We start from the raw sequence: 15432 nt of genomic DNA, 5'->3' as shown, positions 1-15432 counted from the left end.
TAATCAGGACTAGGAGCTAAATATCTAAGGATATATGTCCTATCAAAAAGACAGGCAGAGGGGGTGGGTATGCTTTATTAGTGAAAATGGGACTGGGAGAATCCAGTTGGTAGTGGATCGCAAGAAAAGGAATTTGTGGAATGTCCATGAAATGGCTTTTTGAAGCAGCTTGTAGTGGAGCCCAATAGGGAACAGCCAATTCTGTATTTAGTGCTGTGCGACGAGGCAGACTTGATAAGTGAGCTTTAAGGTGAAGGAGCCCTTTAGAAGGCAGTGATCGTAACATGATTGAATTTACTCTGCAATATGAGAGGGGGAAGATGGAATCAGATGTAACTTTATTACACGTTGAATAAAGCTGAAAATGTGTTGCTGGAAAAGCGCAGCAGGTCAGGCAGCATCCAAGGAACAGGAGAATCGACGTTTCGGGCATAAGCCCTTCAGGAAGGAGGGCTTCGGGCTTATGCCCGAAACGTCGATTCTCCTGTTCCTTGGATGCTGCCTGACCTGCTGCGCTTTTCCAGCAACACATTTTCAGCTCTGATCTCCAGCATCTGCAGTCCTCACCTTTCTCCTACAGTTGAATAAAGGCAACTACAGAGGCATGAGGAAGGAGCTGACCAGAATTGACTGGGAGAGGAGCCTAGCAGGAAAGACAGTGGAACAGTAATGGCAGGAGTTTGTGGGAGGCATAGCAAAAATTTATCCCGAGGGAAAAAGAAGCATACCATCGGGAGGATGAGTCAACCATGACTGACCAGGGAAGTCAAGGACGGCATAAAAGCAAAAGATACGGCATATAATGTGGCAAAAGGCGGTGGGAAGCCAGAGGATTGGGAAACCTTCAAAGACCAACAAAGGGCGATGAAGAAAGGAATAATGAGGGAGAAGATTAAATATGAGAGTAAGCTGGCCAGTAATATTCGGGAAGATTTAGATTAGATCACTTTACAGTGTGGAAACAGGCCCTTCGGCCCAACAAGTCCACACCGACCCACCGAAGCGCAAACCACCCATACCCCTACATTTACCCCTTACCTAACACTACGGACAATTTAACATGGCCAATTCACCTAAACTGCACATCTTTGGACTGTGGGAGGAAACCGGAGCACCCGGAGGAAACCCACGCAGACAGGGGGAGAATGTGCAAACTCCACACAGTCAGTCGCCTGAGGCGGGAATTGAACCCGGGTCTCAGGCGCTGCGAGGCAGCAGTGCTAACCACTGTGCCACCGTGCCGCACACTGAAGATTGCAAGAGTTTCTTCAGATATCTAGAGCAAAAGAGGCACAAGTGGACATTGAGCTCCTGGTAAATTATTCTGGAGAATTGGTAATGGGAAGCAAAGAAATGGCTGAGGAACTGAATGAGTACTTTGCATCAGTCTTCAGTGGAAGACACTAGTAATTTCCCAAAAATTCGAGTGTTTAGGAGCAGAAATGAGTACAGTGGCCATTACCAAGGAAGTGCTAGAAAAACAGGTCTGAACGTGGATAAATCATCTGGACCAGATGGGCTACACTCTGGAGTTCTGAAAAAGATAGCTGAAGAGACAGTCAAGTCTTTCGTAGTGATCTTTCTGGTATCATTGGAGTCAGGGAGGGTCTCGATGCATGAGAAAATAGCTAATGTAACCACCCTGTTTAAGAAGTGAGCATGGCAAAAGACTGGAAGTTATAGGCTGATTAGCCTGACCTCAGTCATTGGTAAGATTTTGGAGTCCATTGTGAAGAATGAGATTTCTGACTACTTGGAAGTGTGAGATAAAATAGGGCAAAGTCAGCATGGTTTCCTCAAGGGGAGGTCTTGCCTGACAAATCTGTTAGAATTCTTTGAGGTGGTAATAAGGTGGTAATAAGCGCTTAGACCATGGACAGTCAGTGGATATTATCTATCTGGACTTTCAGATAGCCTTTGATAAGGTGCTGCACAAGTGGCTGCTGAGCAAGGTAAGGGTAGAAGAGGGAAGGTACTAGCACGGATAGAAGATTGGCAGTCTGGCGGATAGCCAGAGAATGGGGATAAGAGTTCTTCTCAGGATAGAGGTGAAGGTGAGGACTGCAGATGCTGGAGATTAGAGTCAAGATTAGAGTGGTGCTGGAAAAGCACAGCAGGTCAGGCAGTATCCGAGGAGCAGAAAAAATAGACATTTCGGGCAAAAGCCCTTCAGTCCTTCCTGATGAAGGGCTTTTGTCCGAAATGTCAATTTTTCTGCTCCTCTGATGTTGCCTGACCTGCTGTGCGTTTCCAGCACCATTGTAATTTTGACTTCTCAGGATAGTACCCTGTGTTAGGCCTGTGTTGGGAACACAACTTTTCACTTTTCCTTAATCGAGATAGTTAATTATACTGAGGGCAACCTGGCTAAGTTTGCAGATGATTAAAGATTAGTGGAGGGGCAGGTGGTACAGAGGCTGCAGAAAGATTCAGACAGGTTAGGAGTGTGGGCTAAGAAGTCGCAGATGAAATACAATGTGGGAAAGAATGAAGTCATGCACTTTGGTAGGAAGATTAGAGGCCTGGATTATTTTCTAAATGGGGAGAAAATTCAGAAATCTGAAGTACAAAGGGAGTTGGGAGTCCTAGTCCAGTGTTCTCTTAAGGTAAATATCCGGGTTGGTTTGGTAATTAGGAAGATAAATGCAATGATGTCATTCATCTCGAGAGGGCTAGAATATAAAAGCAGGGGTGTATTTCTGAGGCTTTATTAGGCTATGGTCAGACCATATTTAGAGTATTGTGAGCAATTTTGGGCCCTGTACTCAGAAAGCATGTACTGACCCTGGAGCAGGTCCAGAGGAGGTTCCCGAGAATGATCTCAGGAATGAAAGGCTTAACATATGAGGAACATTTGAGGACTCTGGGACTATACTCAATGGAGTTGAGAAGGATGAGGTTGTGGGGGAATCTAATTGAAACTTACAGAATACTGAACGGCCTGGACAGAGTGGACATTGGGAAAATGTATCCATTGGCAGGAGAGATTAGGACCTGAGGGAACAGTCTAAGAGCAAAGGGAAGACCCTTTAGAATGGAGGTAAGGAGAAACTTCTTTAGCCAGAGAGTGGTGAATCTATGGAGTTCATTGCCACAGAGGGCTGTGGAGGCCAGGTCATTGGGTATATTTAAGACAGAGATAGAAAAGTTCTTGAATGCCAAGGGGATCAAAGATTATGGGCAGAAAGCAGGAAAATGGAGTTGAAAAACCTATCAACCATGATCGAGTGGTCGAGCAGACTCCATGGGCTAAATGTCCTAATTTCTGCTCCTATGGTCTTAAGGCCTTAAAAGTGGCCTCACCAATGTCCTGTACGATTGCAGCCTGATGTCTCAACTCCTATACTCAATGGTCTGAGCAATGAAAGCGAGCATGCCAAATGTGGTCTTTACCACCCTGTCAACCTGTGATGCAACTTTCAACAAACTATGTACCTGAATTTCTAAGTTTCTCTGTTCAACAGCACTATTCAGAGCCCTACCATTAACTGTGCAAGTCCTGCCCTCATTCATCTTAACAAAATTCAGCACCTTACAATTATCAAAATGAAACTCCATCTGCTGCTCCTTAGCCCAGTGGCCAAATTGATCAAGCCCCTTTGTAATCTTAAATAACCTCCTTCACTGTCCACTATCCCACCAATTTTGATGTCATCAAATTACTAACCATGCTTCCTAAATTCTCCTCCAAATTATTTGCACAACAGTGGACCCAGCACTGATCCCTAAGGAACACTACTAGTCACAACCCTCCACCACCACCCTCTATCTCCTACCGTCAAGCCTGTTTTGTATCCAGTTGGCAAGCTGTCCCTGAATCCCATGTGATCTAACTTTAGTAAAGCCTTCAGTAGATTCCACTTGGTAGACTGGTTAGTAAAGTCTATGTAGACATTATCTACTGCTCTGCCCTTATCTATCCTCTTGGTCACATCTTCAAAAAACTCAATCAAGTTGCAAATTAAAATCAATATTGATACTAAACTCAACTCTTTCAAAATGCTCGATAGCGAATAACCACTTGCTTCATCCAACTTTCCCACACAATTGAAAGAACTCAAACGGACCATTAGGAAAGGGGCTAACTGGAAAATTCATGCCTGATCCCCCATGGCTCCTTAGATCCGCACAAAGAAGAACTACTTTGAGGAGATTGTGTGTCAAGATTTCCCCCCAAAGGGTGCTTCGCTGGAGTAGTAAATTTTAATCTGAATTAAATCCTGCGCTCCATGATCCACTTGATAGTATTCTATATTAAAATTTCCTTTGAGTGTAGTCTTTCTAAAAATTTATGTGTTTTAAATAAATAACTCAGTTAATTTTACTTTTAGGGCTATAGAACTTAACATCTGATGTAGCGTTAAACCATCTGGAGCAGCAATGTACAATATTTAATTTTTTTATCCGTTCCTTCCGATTCAAATGTGAAAATATCACCTAAAGTGCAGATCCTCATTCAACATCAAAGGATCGGAAACCATACCCAGGGGCATTGAGACTAAATTTGCTGTTGGCACTGCACTTGATTAAGATTTGTTTATTTCTCAGCTTTGCTTCTCATCTCCCACATTACCTGAAGTGAACCTGGTCAACATTAACTGGATTGATCACTGTCAAGCTGAATAACTAATATCAACTGAGGCAGTACTAATATAATTTACTTCATTGTCTAGCAACAAGATATACAAGTTTAGCCAAATTTCTGAATCTAACTTTGATTCATTTTTCCTCTTGGCAGGGGTCTCCTTGTGCTACACCGCAGCAGTCACTTGCTCCAGGGGCTGGAATCCTGGGTCCAGCACCAGTGGGAAACCCGATGTCTAATGTCAAGGTACATTTCAGATCCACTTTAATTGACTGGTAAAAATTTGAATATGTACCTTTCCAGTGTTTTTGAATTGATTTTTATCTATTTGCAATGTTTCTTGTGGCAACTCACTCAGGTTTGCTGTGTAGGCATGGGTTGGAATGGACTAGAATTGATTGTTTTCTGTAGCATTGAAGAGTTTGAGTAGAATAAATCTCCTGTAATACCATAACCCAGAGCATAACATATCTCTTGGTTTGTTGACTCCTTCGCTAAGACATTAATTTGAGTAGTTGTAGTGGAGGTGATGATTTATAGAATCATAGACATTACAGAACAACAATAGGCCATTTAGACCATCATACAGGTTGATAACTCTTCATCTGACATTTGACCCATTAGAAGGAACACTGATATTTACTTCAAGAATGGCAAAATTGACTAATACAAAATTTATGCTGAATTTATATCATCTTGATTGGATTGGACTTGTACATATTTAAAAAAGAGAGCAAGACATGGAAGACATTTAAAAAAAATAAAATTTATTTGAAAAGGTTCAGATATTAGCTTATACCTATTTTAAGCTAGGTTTAATTTCCCTAGTAAAGGAAGGCTGAGGAGTGACCAAATAGAGCCCTTTAAGATTGAGAGGTTTTGTTTCCAGTTGTGGGGACAAGTAGAATTGAAGGCCAAGAATGATTTCTAGTCATAAAGCAATCTTTAATAATAAAATGCCTCATGCTTTATAGATGTGTTCACAAATTTGGAATGAACACACTGGTGGAGAAACTCTATAGAGTTCTGACGAGTCCTATCTCACTTAATGCTAGCGGATTCTTTCTTCAGCGATGCTGCCAGACGTGCTGAGTTTCTCCAATGTTTTCTGTTCTTATTTCAGATTTGCAGCTTCTGCAGTATTTGCTTTCTGAATTTAAATTTTGGCTTGGTCAGAGACTTGCAATTTAAGCAATTTCTTGAAGGGAAAAGAGAGGGGTAAGGTTTAGGACCAAAAATTCATAGCTTGGCTCCTTGGAAGCTGAAAACATGACCTCTAATTAAAGCAATTAAAATTTTGAGGCCAGAATTATAGGAGCACAGCTTGTCATCTTGCAGAACTGGATGTCATTAGAAATGGAAGGGAGCAAATCATAACGGGATTTGAACAAGGGATGATAGGTGAATAGAGCTTTAGGTGTGTAAGGAAGTCAGCAGCATAACTTTAGAAGACATTGGGTTTATGGAAGGTTGGTCAGGTTTAGCCAGTAAAGCATATGTTAGGATAGTTGCCTTCAGTCATAAAGGCATAGAGTGTATCTGGGAGAGGTAAGCTCAGGCGAGGGTACAGTTTCGAAATAGAGGAGAAAGTAAGTGTTGATAGCATGGATATAAAGGATTAATGGCTTTGATGGATGGAACTACTGAGTAATGGGCAGAGCTCAAAGATATGTGTAGTGGCACAAAGTGTAGATAGTTTTATCAGTGTAAGATTGTGGCCAAGTAGTGGATGCACTGCCAGGGGTTCTGAAGCTAAATCTTGATGTTGAAGAACTGGAGGAATTTTCATATTATCCAGCGCATTATGTTCTGCAGTTAGTTTGACCTCGGTGTTGTAATACCATGATAAGTAAATGAGAAGTAGAGTTATCAATGTGCATGTGAAAGCGATGCCATTTGACGTTTCTCCAAGGGGAAAGTGTGTAAATTGACAAGAGAAGATAGGTCATGGGTCTAAATCCTCATGAACCTCCTAAAGGTGATGAGATATGATGATAATCCTGGTTTGTTTGAATAGGTTGAAATGGGGTTATATAATAGATTGACCAGAATATTGGAATAGAGGATTTGGGACACGCTTGTAATGAACGATAAAGATAAGTTGAAGTAAGTAGGACTGATATACCATTTTCAGAATGTTTACTGTTACTCCAACTAGACTGGTGAAGGATGTGTGAACTGGACAGATGTAAACTCTGACATTGAGAAAGATAGGAATGGAGCTTAGTGGCAATGATAAGGTTGAACCATTTCTAATGGAACTATACTTAATTAAGAAGCTAAAGATGCTTTTTCTTTCGATTGTGTTTGTGCTTCTGAAGGAAAGAGGTCTGATGCACTGGAAAAAGCATCGGAAGCACGAAGAGGTGTTGCTTTGAAAGGGGAGTATGAGGTGAGCTCAAACAGCAGGTGAAGGCCCACAAAGGTTGAAGATTAAAGTATGTAGAAGACTGGACAGACTGGTGATGAAAGGCACGAAGTAGTAGGGCAGGTTCTGGGTGCAAGTGTACTCTGCATTGAGATAAGGTTCTTTTCAGTTAAGTTGGTTGTGCTGATTGTGCACTGAGCTGAAAATGTGTTGCTGGAAAAGCGCAGCAGGTCAGGCAGCATCCAAGGAGCAGGAGAATCGACGTTTCGGGCATGAGCCCTTCTTCAGGAAGAAGGGCTCATGCCCGAAACGTCGATTCTCCTGCTCCTTGGATGCTGCCTGACCTGTGCTTTTCCAGCAACACACTTTTTCAGCTCTGATCTCCAGCACCTGCAGTCCTCACTTTCTCCTGATTGTGCACTGAGACTTGTGACTTTTTCGCTTGAGATGGAAATACTTGAAATAAGGATGTTGAAGAGGCGGAGCAACAGTTGAATGTCAGCAGGCAAAGGTACTATTATCAACAATGGTTAACAGCATTGTCTGGATTTTACAATGAGGCTGTAAAGTAGTTGAGGGAGAGCTGAGGTGGAAAATATTGACTGGAACATTGGAGTTGTGGGTTGGAATGGATGACAAGTGAAGTATTGCGAGAAGATAATCAATTATGATAAGATTTAAGTCGCTATTTTAGTAGAAATTATAAATATAAGCAACTATAAATGCATGATTAACTTGTTATAGTGCAACTTGGGGTTGAATTGTATAAATTTGATATGTGACATTAACCTGATATATGTATATTATCAAATTATAGAAGGCAATTTATAAATGTAAAGACACCATTTTTCTTTCTTTTTGATTGTGGACTAAAATGGGGAACGAACTGGTTTAAAACCTAAGTATTGTGGAAAGAAGAACTGCACTTTCTAAAAGCAAATTAGCTGACATTCATTCTAAGTGGCATTTTTTTGGCTGTTGTTTCTAATAGTGGGCACAGGCCTGCAGATGTGCGGGAGCCAGGGCATGTGCACAAAAGGAGATTAAGTTGGTAGCAAGTAGTTAGCTGTTTGGATTGAAAGTTGGTTGGCTGATAGGAAACAAAGAGTAGTGATAAATGGCTCCATTTCGGAATGGCAGGCAGTGACCAGTGGGGTACCGCAGGGATCAGTGCTGGGACTGCAGCTTTTTACAATATATGTTAATGATATAGAAGATGGTATTAGTAATAACATTAGCAAATTTGCTGATGATACTAAGTTGGGTGGCAGGGTGAAATGTGAGGAGGATGTTAGGAGATTACAGAGTGACCTGGACAGGTTAGGTGAGTGGTCAGATGCATGGCAGATGCAGTTTAATGTGGATAAATGTATGGTTATCCACTTCGGTGGTAAGAACAGGAAGGCAGATTACAACCTAAATGGAATCAATTTTGGTAAAGGGGCAGGACAAAGATCTGGGTGTTCTTGTACATCATTCAATGAAGGTAAGCATGCAGGTACAGCAGGTAGTGAAGAAGGCTAATAGCATGCTTGCCTTCATAACAATAGGGATTGAGTATAGAAGCAAAGAGGTTCTTCTGCAGCTGTACAGGGCCTTGGTGAGACACACCTGGAGTACTGTGTGCAGTTCTGGTTTCCAAATTTGAGGAAAGACATTCTGGCTATTGAGGGAGTGCAGCGTAGGTTCACTAGGTCAATTCCTGGAATGGCGGGACTACTTTACGCTGAAAGACTGGAGCGACTGGGCTTGTATATCCTTGAGTTTAGAAGACTGAGAGGGGATCTGATTGAGACATATAAAATTATTAAAGGATTGGACACTCCGGAGGCAGGAAACATGTTTCCGCTGATGGGTGAGTGCCGAACCAGAGGACACAGCTTAAAAATACGGGGTATACCATTTAGGACAGAGATGAGGAGAAACTTCTTCACCCAGAGAGTGGTGGCTGTGTGCAATGCTGTGCCCCAGAGGGCAGTCGAGGCCCAGTCTCTGGATTCATTTAAGAAAGAGTTGGATAGAGCTCTTAAGGATAGTGGAATCAAGGGTTGTGGAGATAAGGCAGGAACAGGATACTGATTAAGGATGATCAGCCATGATCATATTGAATGGTGGTGCAGGCTCGAAGGGCAAAATGGCCTACTCCTGCACCTATTGTCTATTGCTTTCTTTGGAATGGTGACAGCTTGTCTGTCAAAGGCCTCTGACTGCCAAAAATTCTGATTAACTGACTCCCCTGTACCTGAACAGTTTGTGGGTGTGAATGTTTGTTTGGTCAGAAGCCATCAGACCTCCAGCAATTAAGGTGCTATACTTCACTCTGTAGTTTTTTAAAACAAAAAGCAAGCATGAAGGAAATATGGTATGCAATTCTGGTCTCCTTATCGGAAGGATGTTCTGAAAGTTGAAAGGGTTCAGAAAAGATTTACAAGGATGTTGCCAGCATTGGAGGATTTGAGCTATAGGGAGAGGTTGAATAAGCTGGGGCTGTTTTCCCTGGAGTGTCGGAGGCTGAGGGGGTGACCTTATCGTGGTTTATAAAATTTTGAGGGGCATGGATAAGATAAAGTGTCTTCCCTGGGGTGAGGAAATCCAGAACTAGAGGGCATAGGTTTAGGGTGAGAGGGGAAAGATAGACCCAAGGGGCAACTTTTTCACGAAGAGGGGGTTTGTGAATGGAATGAGCTGCCAGAGGAAGTGGTGGAGGCTACTACAATTGCGACATTTAAAAGGCATCTGAATGGATATATGAATAGCAAGGGTTTGGATGAATATGGGCTGGGTGCTGGCAGGAGGGACTAGATTGGGTTGGGATATCTGGTCAGCATGGATGAGTTGGACCGAAGGGTCGGTTTCCGTGCTGGACATCTGTGGCTCTATAATTTATTTCCCCATAACAATTATTGAAAACTGTAGTTTTTAAATCAATATGTCAGTGACTTTAAGTGTGAACCAGTTGCTCTGTGTCTCCTAAAAGTCATTGAAAGTATTTGCAGAAGAAGAATAAAGGAACAACAAGCCCTTATCAGCCAAAAGGATCATTGCTGTGAACCCCATGATCAGGGACTCTTCCCAGTCTTTCCCACCACATTAACATTCATTTAATTATTGTGTGTGTATAGAGGGAGTTTTATAAGGGAGTTAAGGTTTATCGAATAAAGTTTTTATCATAATTGTTCATAATTTATTATTTATCTGTGGCTAGAAGTATTTATTTTAAAATAGAAATTCTTATCTATGCTTTGTCAACTAGATCTAGAAGACAGGTGTATGCAGAAGTTTGCATACTTTTATAAAAATATGGGCGGTATGGTGGCTCAGTGGTTAGCACTGCTGCCTCACAGCACCAGGGACCCGGGTTCGATTCCAGCCTCGGGTAACTGTGTGGAGTTTGCACATTCTCCCTGTGTCAAGGTGGGTTTCCTCTGGGTGTTGTGGTTTCCTTCCACAATCCAACGATGTGCAGGTTAGGTGAATTGACCATGCTACATTGCCCATAGTGTTAGGTGCATTAGTCAGGGGTAAAGGTAGGGTCGGGGAATGGGTCCGGGTGGGTTACTCTTCGGAGGGTTGGTGTGGACTTGTTGGGCTGAAGGCCTGTTTCCATACTGGAGGGAATCTAATCTAAAACCGTAACTTTTGTGATGAATCTGGAAATAGCAGGACTTGGTTTCCAGTGATCTGCTGCAGTATGGCTTAACATATGTTAATGGACTGGACTAAACCCCCTCGAAATATTCAGAAGATAGTGTAGGCCCTAACTTTTTCTTTCTTTAAAGGTAAGAAAAAGGTGTTGTGTCCCAGATGCAATTTGATTGGACAAACTACTGTGTTAAGCAAACGCACTATATTTTAATGGCAGTGTAAAAATAGACAAAAGAATTTTTTAAAAATGGGTTTATTGTAACTCTACAAATTGCATAGCAAAATAATGCTAATTAAGTTCCATTATAGTAATTATTCCAGGAACATACACTTGGCAAAAGGCAAAATTCAGTCAAATAGTCTCAAAGGCAGTTCTCCAGTCCAAGAGGAAACCCATCAAGAGAAAACAGAAGAAGAAAAGCCAGCAGGGAGAGAGAAAGACACTTACTGGAGCTTCCAGATCCAGCTTGACCACTCCAGTAGTAATTTCTACTGGAAAACTAAAAATCCTGGTTCTGTGGGAGCTTGACCCAACCATTCAGGTTGCTTCAATTGTTCCAACCTTAGGGGAAAAAAACCCACAAGTTGGTTAGGTAAACTTTAACCCACTTTTTTAAAACAAGAATCCCTCTGCCTCACAAACTGTTTTCTTTATGGACTTTAAAGCAGACCAATTAGCACTCTGTTTCAACCTTTCTTCACTTTAAAAAAAAGTACAGGACAAAATGAGCCTCTTAAAGCCATACTGTCGTCTCACATTATAAGAATATTTTAACTGAACTTATTCTTGATGGTAAATTGAGTATGTAAATTTGAGCCAGACGCAGCATGAAAATGCCATTGCTTGTCTTCGTGCTTCTCTCCACTTAGGAGAGAAAAGCAATTGTTCATGCCTCCTGTTTTTGATTGCTTTCTTGTGACTCCTAATGGAAATTATAAAAAGTTTGTATAGATCAATTTGACTAAATTTGTGTAAATCCAGTGAATAAATGATCTATCAATCAAGATGTTTCGGCTTGTAGCTGATAAATCAGTGACAGTTCAGGCTAGCATTGGTCGCTCGTGAAATTCAGAGCCTAGTCTATTCAATGTCATTCCAAAGTCTACTAAGGTGAAAAACTTGCCTGATTCATGGGACCTCTTCGGTCCTGAATCTGAAGGCCACTGTCTCCTATCTCCCCAGTGTGCTAATTCAAAGTTAGTTCTATCTATTCACTGCAATGCAGTGACAATTCTATGGAATTTATATCACTGATCTCCAACAAGCAGCAGGAAACAAGGCAGGCAGGGGAACATAATTGGGCAAGAGGCCAAACATCAGTTTCCCTACTGCTGAATGAAAGTTTGCAATTAGGTTCTTGGAACTTTAAAGGCAGATATAATTTCCCAATGGAAACTCCTTTTGCATGTAATGTAGGCTCATCAGATGCCAGCTTGACAGAACTATGAACCTCTTTTCAATTAAGAACTGCACAAGCAAGGCACCGCCTTGTTTCCTGCTGCTTGTTGTAGATCAGTGATATAAATTCCATAGAATTGTCACTGCATTGCAGTGAATAGATAGAACTAACTTTGAATTAGCACACTGGGGAGATAGGAGACAGTGGCATACCTACACTGATGATGTCATTGGACTCATAAATCAGAGTCCCAGACTATGCACTGTAACGCAGCTTCCAATTTCAACGTGGCAACTGGTAGGATTTAAGCTCAATAAATCTAGAATTGAAATCCAACCTCTGTCAGGGTGAAACTATAAGTTGTTTTTAAAGAAATACATGATTTTATTGGTGAAGAAAATCTGCTATTCATATTTGGTTTAGCCTACACTTGTCCCCAGTTCTGCAATAATATAGTTATATGTGGAATCCTAACATTCCTCTGGAATGGGTTGAGTGTGTGTTGCTGGAAAAGCACAGCAGGTTAGGCAGCATCCGAGGAGCAGGAAAATCAATGTTTCTGGCATAAGCCCTTTATCAGGAATGAGGCTGGGAGCCTTGGTTGGGGGGGGCTAGGGCTAGGGAGAAGGTAGCTGAGAGTGCAATAGGTGGATGGAGGTGGGGATAAAAGTGATAGGTTGGAGAGGAGGGTGGAATGCATCGGTGGGAAGGAAGATGAGGGAGGTGCTGAGCTGGAAGGTTGGAACTGGGGTAAGGTGGGGGGGAGGGGAAATGAGGAAACCGGACGCCTTCTCGCAGAGCGCTTTAGGAACATCTGAGACACCCGCACCAATCAACCCACCACCCTATGGCCAAACATTTCAACTCCACCTCCCACTCAGCTGAGGACATGCAGATCCTGGGCCGCCTCCATTGCCACTCCCTCACCACCTGACGCCTGGAGGAAGAATGCGTTATCTTCTGCGTTGGGACCCTTCAACCCCAGGGCATCAATGTGGATTTCACCAGTTTCCTCATTTCCCTCACTTTACCCCAGTTCCAACCTTTCAGCTCAGCACCTCCCTCATTACCTGCTCCACCTGTCAATCTTCCTTCCCACCTATCTGTTCCACCCTCCTCTCCGACCTATCACCTTTACCCCAACGTTCATCCACCTATTGCACTCTCAGCTACCTTGTCCCCAGCCCCCCCCCCCCCCCCCCCTCCCATTCATCTCTCCAGCACTGAGGCTCCCAGCCTCATTCCTGATGAAGGGCTCCTGACAGAAATGTCTCTTTTCCTGCTTGTCGGATGCTGCCTGACCTCCTGTGCTTTTCCAGCAACACACACTCAACTCTGATCTCCAGCATCTGCAGACCTCACTAGTAAACCACTCCATTCCAGGACACTTAATGATGGGCAGCAAGTGCTGACCTGGATTGCATGTGCTACTTTTTGAACTGCTCACTGCACCTCCATTCACAAGTTGGTTCTTCTCCCAATTTGTAACTGGTGAGCCTATCAGCAACAAGCCAAGAGAGATCCAACTATTGTTTGAAGGAACAGCTCCTCACCATCCCCTTTCATTCCATTTATGGCGATGATGTTTCTCTGGTTACCCTGTGAAAAATTTTGCTGAGTGACTTGGGGTCTTTTTGACAATTCTGTTCACAACGTCCATGTGTTTTAAACGTCAGTAGGAGTTCAAAGGCAACAGGTAAAATATAGATTGAGGAGAAAATACACATTGATCCTCAGAGAAACCAAAATAAATTGTTTAAAATAGTGTGCGGATGAGATTAAAGAAGCAGCTGAAAGTTGATGTTGTGGAATACCTGCAGAATGTAGAAGTGTGATGGTGACACTGGCACCGCCCCCCCCCCCCCCACGTAACAAGTCAGCCCTACCAATGCTCCTCCCACCCTGCCCTTCATCAAGCAGTGCACTCTGATCACCAAATCACCCCACTAACTCTTAGATCCCAGAAAATCTTTCACTGACCCCCTCCACCCAAACATCACTTGTACTGGTTAGCAACCCTCACCCCATATAACTCAGCTGTCGAAGTGAATTCAGCAAGTTTAAGCATTTTACTTCCTGGACTATGGCTGCTGTTGCTTTTTATTTTTAAAGATGTGGTTTCTGTGACAATTCAATCTAGTGCTGGACTGCTTTTGTCTCGTGGTCTTGCATCAGATGTCCAGTAGGAAAAACAGAAGATTTTGGGGACTGTGCCTGCTTCTGTTGAAACTTTATCTCAAAGCTTCAAGAACACTGGCAACACTTGCATGCAATTGGGATTTAGTTATTCTGCAATCAAGATGTTTGTCATCTGTTGGGATAGAAAAGGAAGACCAGAGAAAGAGAGAGCATATTCTTCCTTCAAAGCTATTCAGTATTTGACCTGAGTACCTTAATAATATCCTGAGGGTAATCATGCAGTTAAAAGTGCAGCACTTTGTCATTTGTTTGCCAACCATTTGCTGCAGTGAAATGCTGTGGTGGAGCATCCACATTTCAAGAAATAACAGATGCTTTTTCAGCTGAGGATTTGCCTTGCATGATGTGCAGCCTTTGATTACAAGGCAAGTGAGATGATAGATGAGTCAGTTATTTTCCCAGATGACCACTCTTAGTGCCTTGATGTGTTTGCTACTTATAGCACTATGGGGGCTGCACAAGTGTCGTTTGAGATAGTCACTGCCATCAATCCACTTTATTTTCTCTTGGACCAATCTAATGAGCAGTGGCAAAGGATATACCACCATAGTGTATTTACAGAAGAGACACTGATTATGGATAACAATATTGTATGGTAACAACTTGTTAAGGCATAATGCTAGGACCTAGTAGACATGCCTGCTCCCACCAAAAGCTAGATCAGAAATCCCTTATTTCCATCTACTTATCTGCTGTGTGACAGCAGTAGACCAGTTGTAGCCGGTGTACGTTAATGTGACTGCAGGATGGTGTGTTGCCTCTCCGCTGATAGGGTCTGGGATGTCACTGGCTGCATGACATCTTGAAGTGGGAGGAACATTTCTGTCCAGAGTGGAGATCAACTGTACTGATGTTGAGTTAATGCAGCAGAGACCAGAACACCCAACTAAAATTTTACTATGTTGTATAGTTCATCTTGCTGGTGAAATGTAGTGTTATGCCATTGGAGAATACTCTAGTTTTCCATTGCAAGAATTAAGTGATTCTGATAGCAATCATGTTTTAAAAGAATTGGAAAATGCTGGAAATATTCAGTGCAGAATCTCTGGAGAAAGAAACAGTTTCCTTAACCACAGATGGTGGCCACAGCTGCTGAGTATTTCCAACAATTCCTTGTTTCTTAACTTAAGATTTCTAGCATCACAGTAATTTTATGCTATTGTTTAGCACAAACTAATTTCAAAATACAAATGTTTTTTAAACATGATTTGAGAATAAACTCTTCATATTTTCCT

General features: G+C 42.3%; 1 protein-coding gene across 2 annotated transcripts in view; it reads left to right on the top strand.

The window, feature by feature from the left end:
* raver2 (ribonucleoprotein, PTB-binding 2) overlaps positions 1-15432 on the top strand; it is a 109307-nt gene that overhangs the window by 84498 nt on the left and 9377 nt on the right. For both annotated transcript variants that reach the window (XM_087990686.1, XM_087990685.1), the window contains one exon: positions 4739-4831. In XM_087990686.1, the coding sequence (XP_087846812.1) occupies positions 4739-4831 (93 nt within the window). The remainder of the gene's footprint in view (positions 1-4738; positions 4832-15432) is intronic.

The sequence above is a fragment of the Chiloscyllium plagiosum genome, unplaced genomic scaffold, assembly GCF_037043375.1.
Source record: "Chiloscyllium plagiosum isolate Xiang-an unplaced genomic scaffold, Cpla_swu_hap1 HiC_scaffold_9, whole genome shotgun sequence".
NCBI lineage: Eukaryota > Metazoa > Chordata > Chondrichthyes > Orectolobiformes > Hemiscylliidae > Chiloscyllium > Chiloscyllium plagiosum.
The sequence above is the reverse complement of the archived record's forward strand: the minus strand, read 5'-3'. Positions and strand labels throughout refer to the sequence as shown.